The following is a 13736-nucleotide window of genomic DNA, read 5'->3' as shown; positions in this document are numbered from 1 at the left end:
TTATATTTATCAACATAAATTTTAAAGTCCACATATTTTATAAGCATAAATATTAGCTTAAGTACATTAACCAATATATTAGATTAAATAAATATTTTTTAATAATTTTTTTATTGTACTGGCCGAAATGTTAGTACTAGCCAGTATAGCTGAAACAGGTCCATATAACCTGATATTTTTTTGGTACGTTTTGGAGGAGTATCGGTTTAATGGCTGGTATGGTATATTTCCTCAGTACAAACTATACCGGTACAGTATCTATAGGGTTGTCGCTATTGTCACATGCCCAATTCATATCGTTTGAACTCGGGGCATGACAATATTTGATAATATATGATATGATCTTAAAAATAAATAAAAAAAGGGCACAGATTACATTCATTCATGGGAAAAAAAAAAGGGACATGTTTTAAATTGATGCATATTTTATTCGTGTCACATACATACATGTATATAAGCACAGATAATAGTTATCGAGGATGTAGCCATGTAGGAGCTCCTCTACTTTGAAATTATTACATGCATCAATTAGAGAGTCATTTTTAGACTCTCATCTCCTAAACGCTGCTCTTGATGGAAGAACTGTATCCTGTTTTGTCATCATAGTATTTCGACCACAGCATCACACCTCCATACTTGGCACTACCTTTAATGGCCGGAAGGACTTTAGAAGTTAAATCAGCAGCTGGAATGAAGCCACTCCCAGCTGCATTAGGCGAAGCAGGAAGTCCTAAAAAAAATTTGGTGGCAGGAATAGAGGTAGTCCATTGGTTCCAATACTTTACTAGATTACCTGAGCTGTATTGGCATGGAGGGTTATTATAGAACTGTACCCATACATAATCAAATAGACCTGTCTTAAGGGCAGCTCCCATATAAGCATCAGGAAATGGGCACTGAGGAGCTGCGGTTAAGTACACTTTCTTTCCTTGTTTGCTGTATTGAGAGAGAAAGCTTGCAAGCTCATCCCAATGTTGGGTTGTTCCTCCTTCAATATCAAAGTCAATTCCATCCAAAACAGCTGCTCCAAGAGGGCGAGATGAGGATTGTCCTCCTAAGAAGTTATTCCAAAGATAGGTCGCTACTTGTCTAGCATCGTCAGTTGAAGAAAGAGAATAGCTCCCTGCACCTCCTCCAATGGATAACATCACCTTAATTCCTCTTGACTGACATGATTGTATCTCAGAGCTAACCCTGGTGCACCCATTAGTTGTTGGATCACAATGGCCAGCAAGGTTGATTTGGGGTTTTTGACCGTTGCCAAAGGTTGGAAGGAAAGCTATGTTGACAAAGGCATACTTACCTGTGGCACAAGTCTGTGCCAAGGTACCCTCATTTCCATTCTGACCCCAGTAGATTGCGATTCCACCAGCATTAGTACCAACCACTAGAATCAGAATTAATAAGAGGAAAGGTATTGAGCTTGACGGATATGATGCCATAGTATGGTAGGTTTGTGTGTGTTCAGAGAGTCACAATTGAACTAGATTTTTTCTGTGTTTGTGGTGTTCCGTGCATCACATTTTCAATCTTTTATAGGACAAAAGTTGTAATACCCGAAAAATAAAAAGATTTAAAAGGAGGGCTATTTAAATAAATTTGTTTATGGGTCAGTTTTATAAAGGTTTTTAGAAAATAAGGTTGAAACTTGAAACCCTAACAATATATATTTTTTAATTTAAGTCAGCGTATAATGACAGATATTTTGAAAGAGGAAATTACTCAAAATACTCAAGTAAAGAGAGTTTGATTACACAGTTGAGATAAGAGTCTAAGAATTTTTTTCTTGTTAAATCTAAGATATATTTGAAATTAGAGTATTTTTTTTTTATGAGGATATTTTGCCCAGATTTGAAACTATTTAAATACTCAATGAATTTTATGATGTGACCTACGAAGGGATTAAATTATATTTTTAGCGTCTATACTGTTTCGACAATAATGATTCTTTTCCTACGCCACTATTGCCTTAAGTGTAGATTGTTCTGCAGAAAATTTAGGCATGGTCATGGTGGGTCCGGTTTGTAAGTAAAGATGAATTTGTAGAAGGTTAGGCATGGTTTTTAGGTCCAACGAAAATTGTCAAATACTACGTTTTGGCAAATTAGTATTGTGCTAATTTGCTACAAATTTTACCAAAATGTGATATTTGACTAATTTTAATGCTAATTTGTCACAAATTTTACAAAAACTTGATATTTGCCTAATTTCAAAGGTCCGGTTCTACACTATTTTTGCCTTAAAAAGTTGTATTTTTGGTGAATAGGAAAGTCGATGCAGTAGCAACATTGCATTGATGATGTGCGTGTGTCGGTATAGATGAAGGCTAGAACAAGAAACAAGTCAGCCTTCATCTTCTTTTTATTATAATTTTTTGTTTATTGGTTTTGGTAGGGGTGAATAGGAAGTCAATGAAGTCTTTTTTTTTTTTTTTTGGAGACACAGGAAGTCAATGAAGTCGACAAGTCATAAATTATAGTGTAAAAAATAATAATAATAATAAAGAAAGGAAACAAAGGAACACACGTAATTGAAGATGGCCCACGTGCCTACATGGTAATAGGAGTTATGGCTTTATCTCTAGGGTTTTAGTTGTGGCAGAAGGAAAAAAAAAAAAATTAGAACAAAAAATAAAACAAATAGTAATAGGAGTTACTTATTTCATCTCATATAAAACAAGTAGTGAAAAAGTTTTTTTGATCTACTCTATTCATGTAAGATAATATGAAACTTTTGAATTTTAGGAACAAAAAATAGAAAAAATAACTTGATTAATTAGTAATTCTTAAAAAATAAAAAATAGAATATCAATCTTAGGAAATTTTCAATCTTCATTATAAGAGCAATCACATCAGTGGTTGCAAAAATTTGCGAAATACAAAAAAGTACTCAATTTTGCACATTTTAACCCAAAAAACACCTACATCAATACTTGTAAAAATATGCAAATATACAAAAATGCTACAATAATACAATAACCATGCATACATGCACAGTTACTATTCATGTGCAAATGATTTTTTTATTCTTTTTTTCTCTCTCTGCGTCATGTTGCTCTCTTATCTGTCTTCTTCTCACAACAAAGAAAGAAAAAGGTGGATGGGACCATATGAGTAGTGGTTTGTTTGATATAATAAAAAATTAAAGAAATATTATTATTTAAATAAAATAGATGATCAAATAGATAAACTGATGTGGGTGTTTTGTAAAAGTGGGTGTGTAAAATAGAAAAATTATGTTTTTTTTTCTTGCAAAATAGACAAGAATTTTGCACGAACTGATGCGGTTGCTTTAAGAACTTGCTAGAATATGAATATGAATGATGAAAAAGTAAGAATGGTGAATTGGAATAGTAGTTGTTGTAGGCCACTTCAAGGGGACCTAAACCTCCACACACACACACAAATGCATTAAGCAATTAATTTATTCTTCAATGATATCTAATGTTGAATTTCAATTATGTATTTATAAAAGACTAACTCTAATTTTCTTGGCCCACATGGCTCAAGATAATTAGATAGTTAATTCAACATGTGATTTATAAATTAAGTCACGTGTTAAATGAGCTACATGTACTCAAATCCTAACTAACTCATTCTAATCTCGATTAACTAACCAACTAAAGATATTACAACAAGTATGAGGAGATTACAAGACATACTTTAGGGTTTCTATCATTTCCCTCCCCTTTAAAGCACCTTGTCCACATGGTATTGTTGTGGTTGGCATCTTCATCAAAGGAAATCTTCCAATGGACCAATACCTTAGTGACATTTTAATCACCATATTTATGCACTTCTCTTTTACAAGCAGTCTCATGTACATGAAGGTTTCTTTTTCGTAGATCTTCAAACTCTCAAATTATTGAGCCTTTAATGGTTCTTTAATCTTCAAGGTCTCATTGGTTCTTTGGACCTTGCAATGTTCTTGGATCCTCAAAACCTTATTTGATTCTAGAACCATTAGAATTGTTGGTGCTTGCATCTTTAATTCTTGGATCTCTGACACACTTGGACTGCCAATTCTTGAATCACAGACTCTTGAGTGAGAGCCTCCATTGGTGTGTCAAGAATTGGTTCTTAGTCCACCAGCATGAAATTTAGGCTCTTGCATTTTAGATTCTTGGGTGGTATTCTCCATTAATGCATCAAGGATTGGTGATCAAAACCAATTTTGTAGAGTGCATATGACATACTCAAATCCTAACTAACTCATCATTATCTCAACTAACTAACTAAAGGGATTATAATAACTATGAGGAGATTACAAGTATGAAAATTTTTTTTTTTGGTTTAAAAGGTTATGGATTATGTTTGGAGGGCCAATATTATTTTTGTGAGAAATGCTACTCCAACAATTTTTCACAATAATTTTACAACAAATCCTGAATGACAAATTGTTACCAATGAATAAAATTAAAAATGAGAGATTTGTTGTGAAATTGTTGCGGTCATAAAATTACTCTATCTTAGTTAAACCTAAATTATTGGGATTCTAAAAAAATGTTCAATATATAAATTTTTTGTAGAGTAAAAAAAAGTGTTATTAAAAATAAATAATAAATATAAAAAATTGCAAGTATATATTTGGGTTTTATTTTTTGGCAATCATAAGTGGCTTGTAAATTGGAGGTTTTTTCTCAGTCAAATATAAACTTCATCTCTTGTTTTCTTTTCTTCCTGAGTAGTTCTATGACTAGACACTAATTTACAATTTTACCACAACTCTTATTGCATCAAAGTGATTCCCTCCCGAGAGTTGGAACAACCAAAATTGCACTTCTTTTCTTGCCTTAATATTTCTTTGTTTCTCTCAAAGTATTTATTTTTATTCATCAACAGTTTTACTGTCAGTATTATATACTTGTATGGCACAATGCACAAAAGAACCAGTGATCGGCATGCCCCAATTAGGGTACCGTAGACGCAATAAATTAAAACGTAAATTATTAAAATTTGACAATTTATTAGAACAAATTGGACCCCGTCAGTCAAAGTGTTTGATCCAATTTTTATGTGTGAAAACGAAAGTGAGTCAAGAAGGCACATTATTGAAGAAGCCACTGGGGCTACAAGAGTCCCTAGAAACCACGATGACCTTGACCCTTTAGCAACGAGACCGAACATATTATTGGTCGATGTAAAGAACTTACACCAAACTTTCCAACTATGACTAGAATTGACTTGGGATTGTGTGGCCCATTAATGCCAAAACTGGCCTTCCATTGGTTGGACGGTGTGATAGTCGATGTAAGGACCATACACCACACTTTCCAACTATGACTGGTATTGACACAAATATATTTGATTACCATATATATGATTGTTTATATGTATTTGAAAGAAATATATCTTTGTTTGAATTATAATTTGGAATATATGATTTTAGACAATTTGACATGTTTTGACTCTGATACTCCGTCAATGAGGGTTATTCATTGATACTCTAATACCCAACCAATTGAGGTTATTCATTGGTACTGAAACTAATTCTATTTGGGACATCATGAGCCTATCGTGTTTTTGAACCCAGCTAATGGGGGATATACATTAGCACAGAACTAATTTTATCTGAATCTGATGCCCAGTCACAGGGATATAATGTGACCATAGTCGTAAATATTGTTAAGAATATGAATTATGTTAAATCTTTGAATTGTTTTAAGTCCTTGAAACTGTTTATGTGTTTTTGGAACTTATTGTAAATTATAGCTTTGATATATATGGAAAACAGATTACTTTCCAATTCATCTATGATATATATGTAAGATTTAAAATATTTGATCTATATACAACTTATTATTTTACAGATCGATTTGCTTGATAGAACTTATTAGGATTTTGGTTACTTATTGAATTGTCAACTCACCCCCTCTTTCCCTTTTCAGGTTCTGATCAGGAAGAGTAGCATATGTTTGGGCTTCTGCTGGGATGTGCGCATGAGTGAAGTTTAGGAAATCCTTGAAATAAGATTTGAACTTTTATGTTTAAAATCACCATTTGTGTAGATTTTTAGCCTTAAAGGATTTAGTTTATTTTTTATTTATTTTTTGATTTTGGAAGATTATCATTTGGAGATCTTTTGAGAATTGCATTATTGAAGATATTTTTAAAATTTATTGATGAAATTTTTTTTTGAGGATAATTCTTTAATTGTTAAGAATGCCATTCACATTTGTAGAATGCAAACTTTATAAGTGTGTGGCTATTATCATGTGCCTAACTCTTACTTGGGTTTGGGGCATAACAAAAGTAATCCTATTATTACGGCTACATTGATTGCTTTTGCAGAATTACTTCACATAAATGGTTGACATATGAAAATGCATGAAAGAGTCAAGTCGGTGTTGATCCCAGACCTAAACCAAATCCTTTACGACTTGACTTGGATTTGCACAATTTCTTGATGAGTTATAAGATAAGGACTGGCACTGTGACATTCACCAATAAGTAGATTTCTTGGTGGATTTTAACCAATACCCTCGTCGGTGGCTTGAATTGCCACCTTTTTTTTTTTTTCTTTCTTTACTTTTTAACATATGCGACTGACAAAGATAAATAGAAATTTTGCTTTGTCTAATATTGCGTCCTAGTGCCGCAATTGGAATACGAAGAGAGCTATTTGACAATGCCGTGGTCCTGAGGAGTGATTACTAATTTAGAGAGCAGAAAATATTTCACTTTGTTTTAACTGTAGTACGAAATTTTGTATTGTAGAGATCATTAGGGTTTTTTTTTTTTTTTTGGGTGTAATTGGGGTCCTGTTTGGTAGTAGCTTTTAAGTATTGTTATTTAAAATGATGTAAAAACTGTGGTTTAAAATGTATTTTGAAAATATGTGTTTAAAGTAATCATAATGCAAAAAATGTGTTTGATACCATGTTTTAAACAGCATATTATAAAATGTGAAAAAATATAATTGTGTATGGTATGTGTATGTATTTTCCTAAAAAAGTGGTAACTTTCTAACACGTGCAATTAATGGAGGTGAACATAGAGATGAAGAAAATTGAAAATGAAAGAGAAGGGACGAGAAAGAGAAGGGAGGACAAAAGAGAGTTGTAGACATGTTAGCTCTTATCAAGTGCGTCCCATATTTTTATAAATATTTACAAAAGTGCCATTAAACAATGCTATTTGAAAACTAAAAAATGGTAAGCATTAGTATTGGTAGTGCTAAAGAACTAAATTGCTATTTTTAGCACTACAAACTTCAATTAGTGCCCAACTACTGAATGGTGGAGTAAGAGATGTGGTCACCTAAGGCCCCAAGTAAAAAAAAGGCCCCCAAATTTTAAACAATAGGGTTATTTATAATTAATAAATAAAATAATATTTTTTTACCAGATGAAAAACAAATAAAAAATAGAGAAAAATGTAATGTCCACAATATTTTTCACAACACTTTTATAATAAATTATGTTAAGTAACAGCTTGTTATAGCCTGTTATTGATGGTAAAAAAAATAATTATAGTGATATTTTCAAATAGAAAACAAAAAGCAACTTAAAACCTAGGATTTGATGTAAAAAATAATATGAATGTTGCACTTATAATAAAAAAATATGAATAATAATAAAAGTTTAGTTAGCAAACTTTTATTAGTTTTCATCTAAGTCTACTACTAACGTCACTCTTTTACTTACCAACTTACCATTATCAATCTACCACATCAACAAGTATGAAAAATTTTGTGAAATTTATTCTGTCTATAAAATTTCTTTAAAAAAAAAAATCAATTTAGTTCATGTTAATTAGTAATAATTTTGCAACTAAAACAAGATAATTAATGTAATGACTCAAGGAAAAGTGTTAGCCACATCTGCACTATACCTTAAAAGGACTAGTCACAATTGAGACTCCTTGTAATTGTTAATAAAGCCTAGATCTACCCAGTAAATACCCGATATGGGACTTATTACACACCCACACATATTACACAATCAATCAAATTGGGGCATCACAATCTCCCCACTTAAATCCCTAACGTCCTCATTAGGGCCCACTTTGTGGGGTAGTGTCCCTGAGCCCACACAGGGTTACCAGGCCGGCTCTGATACCATAAGTAACAACCCAAGGAAAAACGCTAGTCACATCTGCACTATACCTCAAAAAGATTAGTCGCAATTGAAACTCCTTGCAGTTGTTAATAAAGCCCAATTCAACCCAATAAATACCCGATGTGGGACTCATCACACACCCACACATATCACACAATTAATCATATTGGGACATCACAATCGAGTCACATATCACAAAGCAAAGTTATACGAATATGATAATTATCTTGATACTAACAATTTCTTTTCAAATATAGAGTCACATCAAAGATCACAATATCGAATAGAACATAAATCAAAGGATGCTTGACTCTCTTGGGGAACGAATAGAAACTGAGGAGTTTATATAAATATATTACAATTCTTAAGTAAATCTGAAAATTTAATTTACTAAAAGAAACATTTTAAATACCATTTGGAGAATAGGAATATGACTTTGAAATCACTTGGTTTAACAAATTTAAAGAACAAGAACCTTTTTAGAGAACTTACTTTGAAACTCAATTATTTTTGGAAAATAGTTTAGTTTAGAAATCATCTTTTAAATGAGATTTGGACATTCAAAACATTATTTAAAATTCAAAGTTTCTCTTTAAAACGATGTAAAAATAATGCTTTCAATAACTTTAGAAAATATAAGCTTTGAAAACATATCTTTTGAAAATCTTTAACTTCTAAGAACCTAAAGAATAAAATTGTACATATTATGCATAATTACTTACAGCACTTGAATCACTCTGACAGTCCAGTTGAAACAACCTCCAAAAAACCTCAAAACACTCTTAAATAGGACCTATCATCAATCATAAAAATTATTTAATATCCTCCACAAAATATAAATTTTATTGACCTAAATAAATTGACTCACTAAAATTAAATGTGCTGAACTAAATGATAACACTATTGCAAAACATCTCTACCCAAGAATATGTTTCCTTGAATTATCAAAACTCAGAGCCAGCAGCCAATACTTTAGGATTTAATATATGTCCTAAACAAAAGTAAAACCTGAAACATGAATTTAAGCTCTATAACTGAAACTTTGTTCTAAAATACACATTAAGGGCAAACCTAGGATTTAACAATAACCCCAATGAAGACCGTGGGCCAAAACTAATATGACTTGTTCATGGACTTAATATCATTGGCCCTAATGTATTTAATATCTAAGCATTATTTTGAAATGAAATTAGAATTTGATAGAAGAAACAAGTCTGCCATTATCCTTTAAAGAATTGTAGACGTGTTGAAACTGAATGGTTCATTTTGTTTGGACTAGTCAAAGTCTAGGCAAAGACTACCAAGGCCATTAATCATCCATAAGAGGACTTGGACTTTGACAAGATGAGATTACATGTGTGGGGTCGGTTGCAATTTCTCCAGCAATTCATAATTAACCCTACGACATAGATCAATAGCCCAAAAGTTCCTATAGACCTTAAAGCCCTTATAGTCCTACAAAATGATGCAGCCTTATTCATGCTTTAATTAATTTCGACTGTTCTTTCAGACTCCGAATAGTGGCATTCTAAGATTCAAGAATAATTGAAACAGTGTAAAAATCGTAATCTAAGAAATTACCAATCTCATAGTCTACACATCACTAAAGTTTTCCATTATAAAAATTCTAACTCCCTAATTCTTGTTTCTAATGGTGAGAAATCATACCTTGAACAATCTAATTGCTTCTTCAATTGTATGTGCTCTAAACTCCAAGGGAAAAGTACACCTCCTAACCTCCTAAGCGATGAAACCCTTTTCTATGAAAAACCCTAATTTATCTCTTCATTTACCTTATATTTGACGCATCTGAGATGTGGGCTTAGTGGGGTAGTGGGTTGTAGATTAAAACCCACTTAAACTTATCTCTTTAGTCTCTAAGACGCCCATAAAACATCTTCCTCTTTTCTTTTTATTTATTTATTTTAATTGCCTCACTAAATTATATGCACTAAAACTTTAATTTTCTCACCTATTTGTAGCACCACAAAATTGTCTACTCTCATTTTACTATGCACACACATATATTACCTCAACTCTATATTAAAATTGACAAGGTACAGTGATAATCATAAAAACAAAAATTGTGGTATTACACTCTTCCCCCCTTAAAATAAGTTTAGTCCATTAAACTTGACATACCTTAGTCCTTGAACATAGAGAGATATTAGTCAACCAATTAGCATCACTAAAACTCAGTACTGTCCATAACATGTATGAATGGCAATCTTAAAAAATATCTTCCTTCTTAACTTTGAGTTGACGGCAACCTGATTTAAGGACAATCTTGGGTAATCGATATTTATTCCTCACAGTCATCCTATTCCATAACCTATTGTCAATGCATAATATCCTTTCCACAGGAAAATGCACTATTGAATACAACCCTTATCTAGAATTCAAAAAAAAAAAAAATCCCACTAACCAATCCACATTATATCATATCAAAATTTCAAATCTTTAAGAGAATTAAGTCAGCCATTACTTCCTTATCTACTATCATAACCATATAATACTTACATAAACTCAGCAACCACTGTTTCACTTAATAAGAGAAAATAAGGAGATGATACCTGACTTACTTTCCTCATCACTTTGCCCATTAATTCTGTGTGGGTTCAAAGACACATCTCCCCTCACTTAAATCCCTAACGTCCTCGTTAGGGCTCACTTTGTGGAGTAGTGTCTCTGAGCCCACATGGGATTACCAACTTGGCTCTGATACCATATGTAACGACCTAAGGAAAAGCGCTAGCCACATCTGCGCTATACCTCAAAAGGACTAGTCACAATTGAGACTCCTTGTAGTTGTTAATAAAGCCCAGATCTACCCAGTAAATACCCGATATGGGACTCATTACACACCCACACACATTACACAATCAATTAAATTGGGGCATCACAATTAATTTACGCCTTAAACCCCAGATTGCATTAAGCCGCCCCTGGTGCCCAACATTGGTAGAGTCAAAGGTAAATTTTTTTTGCCATCTTGCTACAGTATGAGTAAACAACCAAAAGTAGTTGTATACTCTAGCAAGAAGGCATAAAAGAAATATTTGTTTATTCTCTTTTCTCATTAAAAAAAAAAGTTCTCTCTCTCCAGTCCTGTCTCTCTCTTGTGGGTAGGTTCATGGTGGTGGGTCAGTGTGGGCTGGGTTCGTGGGTGGGTTGCTGGATTCGTGGTGTGGGTGGGTTTGTGGGTGGTTTGGTGGTTGTGGTTTGCTAGAATTGGTGGTTGTGGTTTGCTAGAATTGTGGTTTTGGGTTGCTGGAATTTTGGGTTGTTGAAATCGGTTTGGTGTTTGCTGGAATTATGGGTCGGTTTGTTGGTTTGCTAAAATCGGTTTGTTGGAATTGCGGGTTGTTGAAATCAGTTTGTTGGAATTGCGGGTTGTTGAAATCGGTTTGCTGGAATTGCTAGAATTGGTTAGATGTTATCTCTGGCTTTGTAAGTTCTACTAACCCAGTGATAGGCTCTTGGGGTTGTGGGTGAGGTGGCCGTGGTGGGTTGTATCTTGATTGGCCTATGGTTTGTGTGGCTTGTGATCGTTGATGTGTTTATGGGTTTTGCTGGTTTGTGTGGCTTGTGATTGTTGTGAGAGAAAGAGATGAAGAACAGAAGAAGAATTTAAAAAAAGATTTAAAAAAAAAGAATATTTAAAGGAAATGCTAAAAAATATAGAACTATTGATGTTGGTAGTGTTATAAAATAAGATGTTAAAATAGATAAAGTAACTTTTTGAGTTGTTAAAAGGTAAAAAATATGGCTTCACCAATGTGGATGCTAAGAGGAGTTTTCTAAATTCAGGATTCAAACACTCAAAAATGAGAAATGTAACTCAAACACTTCTAAATAAAATCTCCTATCAAATGCATTGTTTTTTTTTTTTTTTTTTTTTTAGATCCAATAGTTTTCAGTGTTTAAATACTGAAAATTGTTATTTGTACTACCTTACCATACAGACCTCAGCTTTTAAGAGAGTGACCACAGGTTGCTGCACACAGTAGTCAGGATGGTCCTCTAACCACCAGTGGTTGCATGTAGTTGTCAAGTGGTTAGAGGACGATCGTGATTTATTAAAAAAATGTATTATACTTGGAAAATAAAATTATATACACAATTGCTTTTTAAATTAACATGTTTTGTCTAACTTGTGAGTTCTAGTTAACTTAATTGGTAAAATTTTTAATGATTGAATAAGAGATCTGAAGTTCAATCTTTGCCTACATAAAAAACTAATTGGTGTCTTGGTCTAATGATAAAGAGTAAAATCACAAAAATAAATGCCACAGGTTGGAACTTCATAAAAAAAATTGGGTTCAATAAAATAAAAATAATGTTAGAGATAATAAAATGTCATAACAATCCAAAATTAGCAATGTTTACTCACATAGGAGCTTTTTTTTAATCTTTAATTTAAAATTTTTTTGTATTCTAATGTTGAAATTGTTGTGACATTTTATTGTATTTCTAGCATTACTCACAAAAATAATCTTGGGTCCCAAACATTATTCTTAAGCCCTTAAACAAAAAAGTAAATAAGTGTTCAAATAACATAAAAAATGTGCCCAAATAACATTAAAAAAAAAAAAAAAAACTCTTTTTTCTCTTTTCTATCATCATTTCAAACTCCTTATCACTTTATTATCCTCGTGTCAACATTCTCAAGTCTCACTTTTTTTTAAGAAGAAGGTAAGAATTCTCAAGTCTCACTTAATTTCTCATCATTCACTTTTTTCTTTTTTAATTTTGTTTGTAAAATGAAATTGTACAAATTCATGTATTTGATTATTTGTTTTTTGTGATTTCAATATATTCAAGTTCTTTTTTATTATATTTTGTATAATTTAAATTTCTTAATGACTATCTTAAAAAATTTCCTAGAGCCGCTACCGAGAGTGACTCCACAACTCTATATTCTCCATATTTGTTAATGAAATTTTCTCTTTGTTGTTATCGATCTATGGACGTAGGCCAAAGGCCAAATCATTTAAATCATCATTATTCTCTTTTTTGTGTGGCTGTGTAAATTTTTTCCTTTCAAGTTTTCTTCATTCCTATTATTTGTTTGTGACATCTTTCTCAAGATTGTAACAATTTTTACAATCAATCTTGTGTGGTAGTGCTTCAAGAAGCTCTTTGGCACAATAAACCGGTATTAGAGCCAAAATTCTCTACCTAGGAATTTGTATTTTGAAGATTTTACTGATTGGTTCGTGTGTCTAAGGTAAGGAGATTTTATGGAATGAACAACATTGACATGTGGCAATACCAAGTTGTGGATGTCTTGGTCCAGTAAAAGTTAAATATTGCTTTGGAAGACAAATGTAAAGAGATAATAGATAAACACTAGGAGAAGAAAACTAGACGAGCTTTTAGCACCCATCTGTTTGTGTTTGACGCCCAGCGATTAAAAGATTACACACACACACACACACACACACATATATATATATATATATATATTATTTACAATGGAGACACACACACACATATATATATATATATATATATTATTTACAATGGAGACGAAAGCTAAGAAGTTGTGGAAAAAAAATATAGGAGCACAAGTACATGACTAAGAGTTTGTAGAATTGACACTCATTTGAAGAGGAATATTTTCTATTGCCAAGACCATGAAGATATTTTTATGTATCTGCATATGGATTTTTTA

General features: G+C 32.3%; 1 protein-coding gene across 1 annotated transcript; it reads right to left on the bottom strand.

Annotated features, from left to right (window-relative positions):
• Nucleotides 1-385: 385 nt before the first annotated feature.
• Nucleotides 386-1544, bottom strand: LOC115986940 (acidic endochitinase-like). Its single transcript, XM_031110370.1, has one exon. It carries the CDS (start codon nucleotides 1440-1442, stop codon nucleotides 558-560), a length of 885 nt encoding a protein of 294 aa, XP_030966230.1. The 5' UTR covers nucleotides 1443-1544; the 3' UTR covers nucleotides 386-557.
• Nucleotides 1545-13736: the final 12192 nt, after the last annotated feature.

The sequence above is a fragment of the Quercus lobata genome, chromosome 4, assembly GCF_001633185.2.
Source record: "Quercus lobata isolate SW786 chromosome 4, ValleyOak3.0 Primary Assembly, whole genome shotgun sequence".
Lineage (NCBI taxonomy): Eukaryota > Viridiplantae > Streptophyta > Magnoliopsida > Fagales > Fagaceae > Quercus > Quercus lobata.
This window is presented reverse-complemented; position numbering and strand designations above follow the sequence as displayed.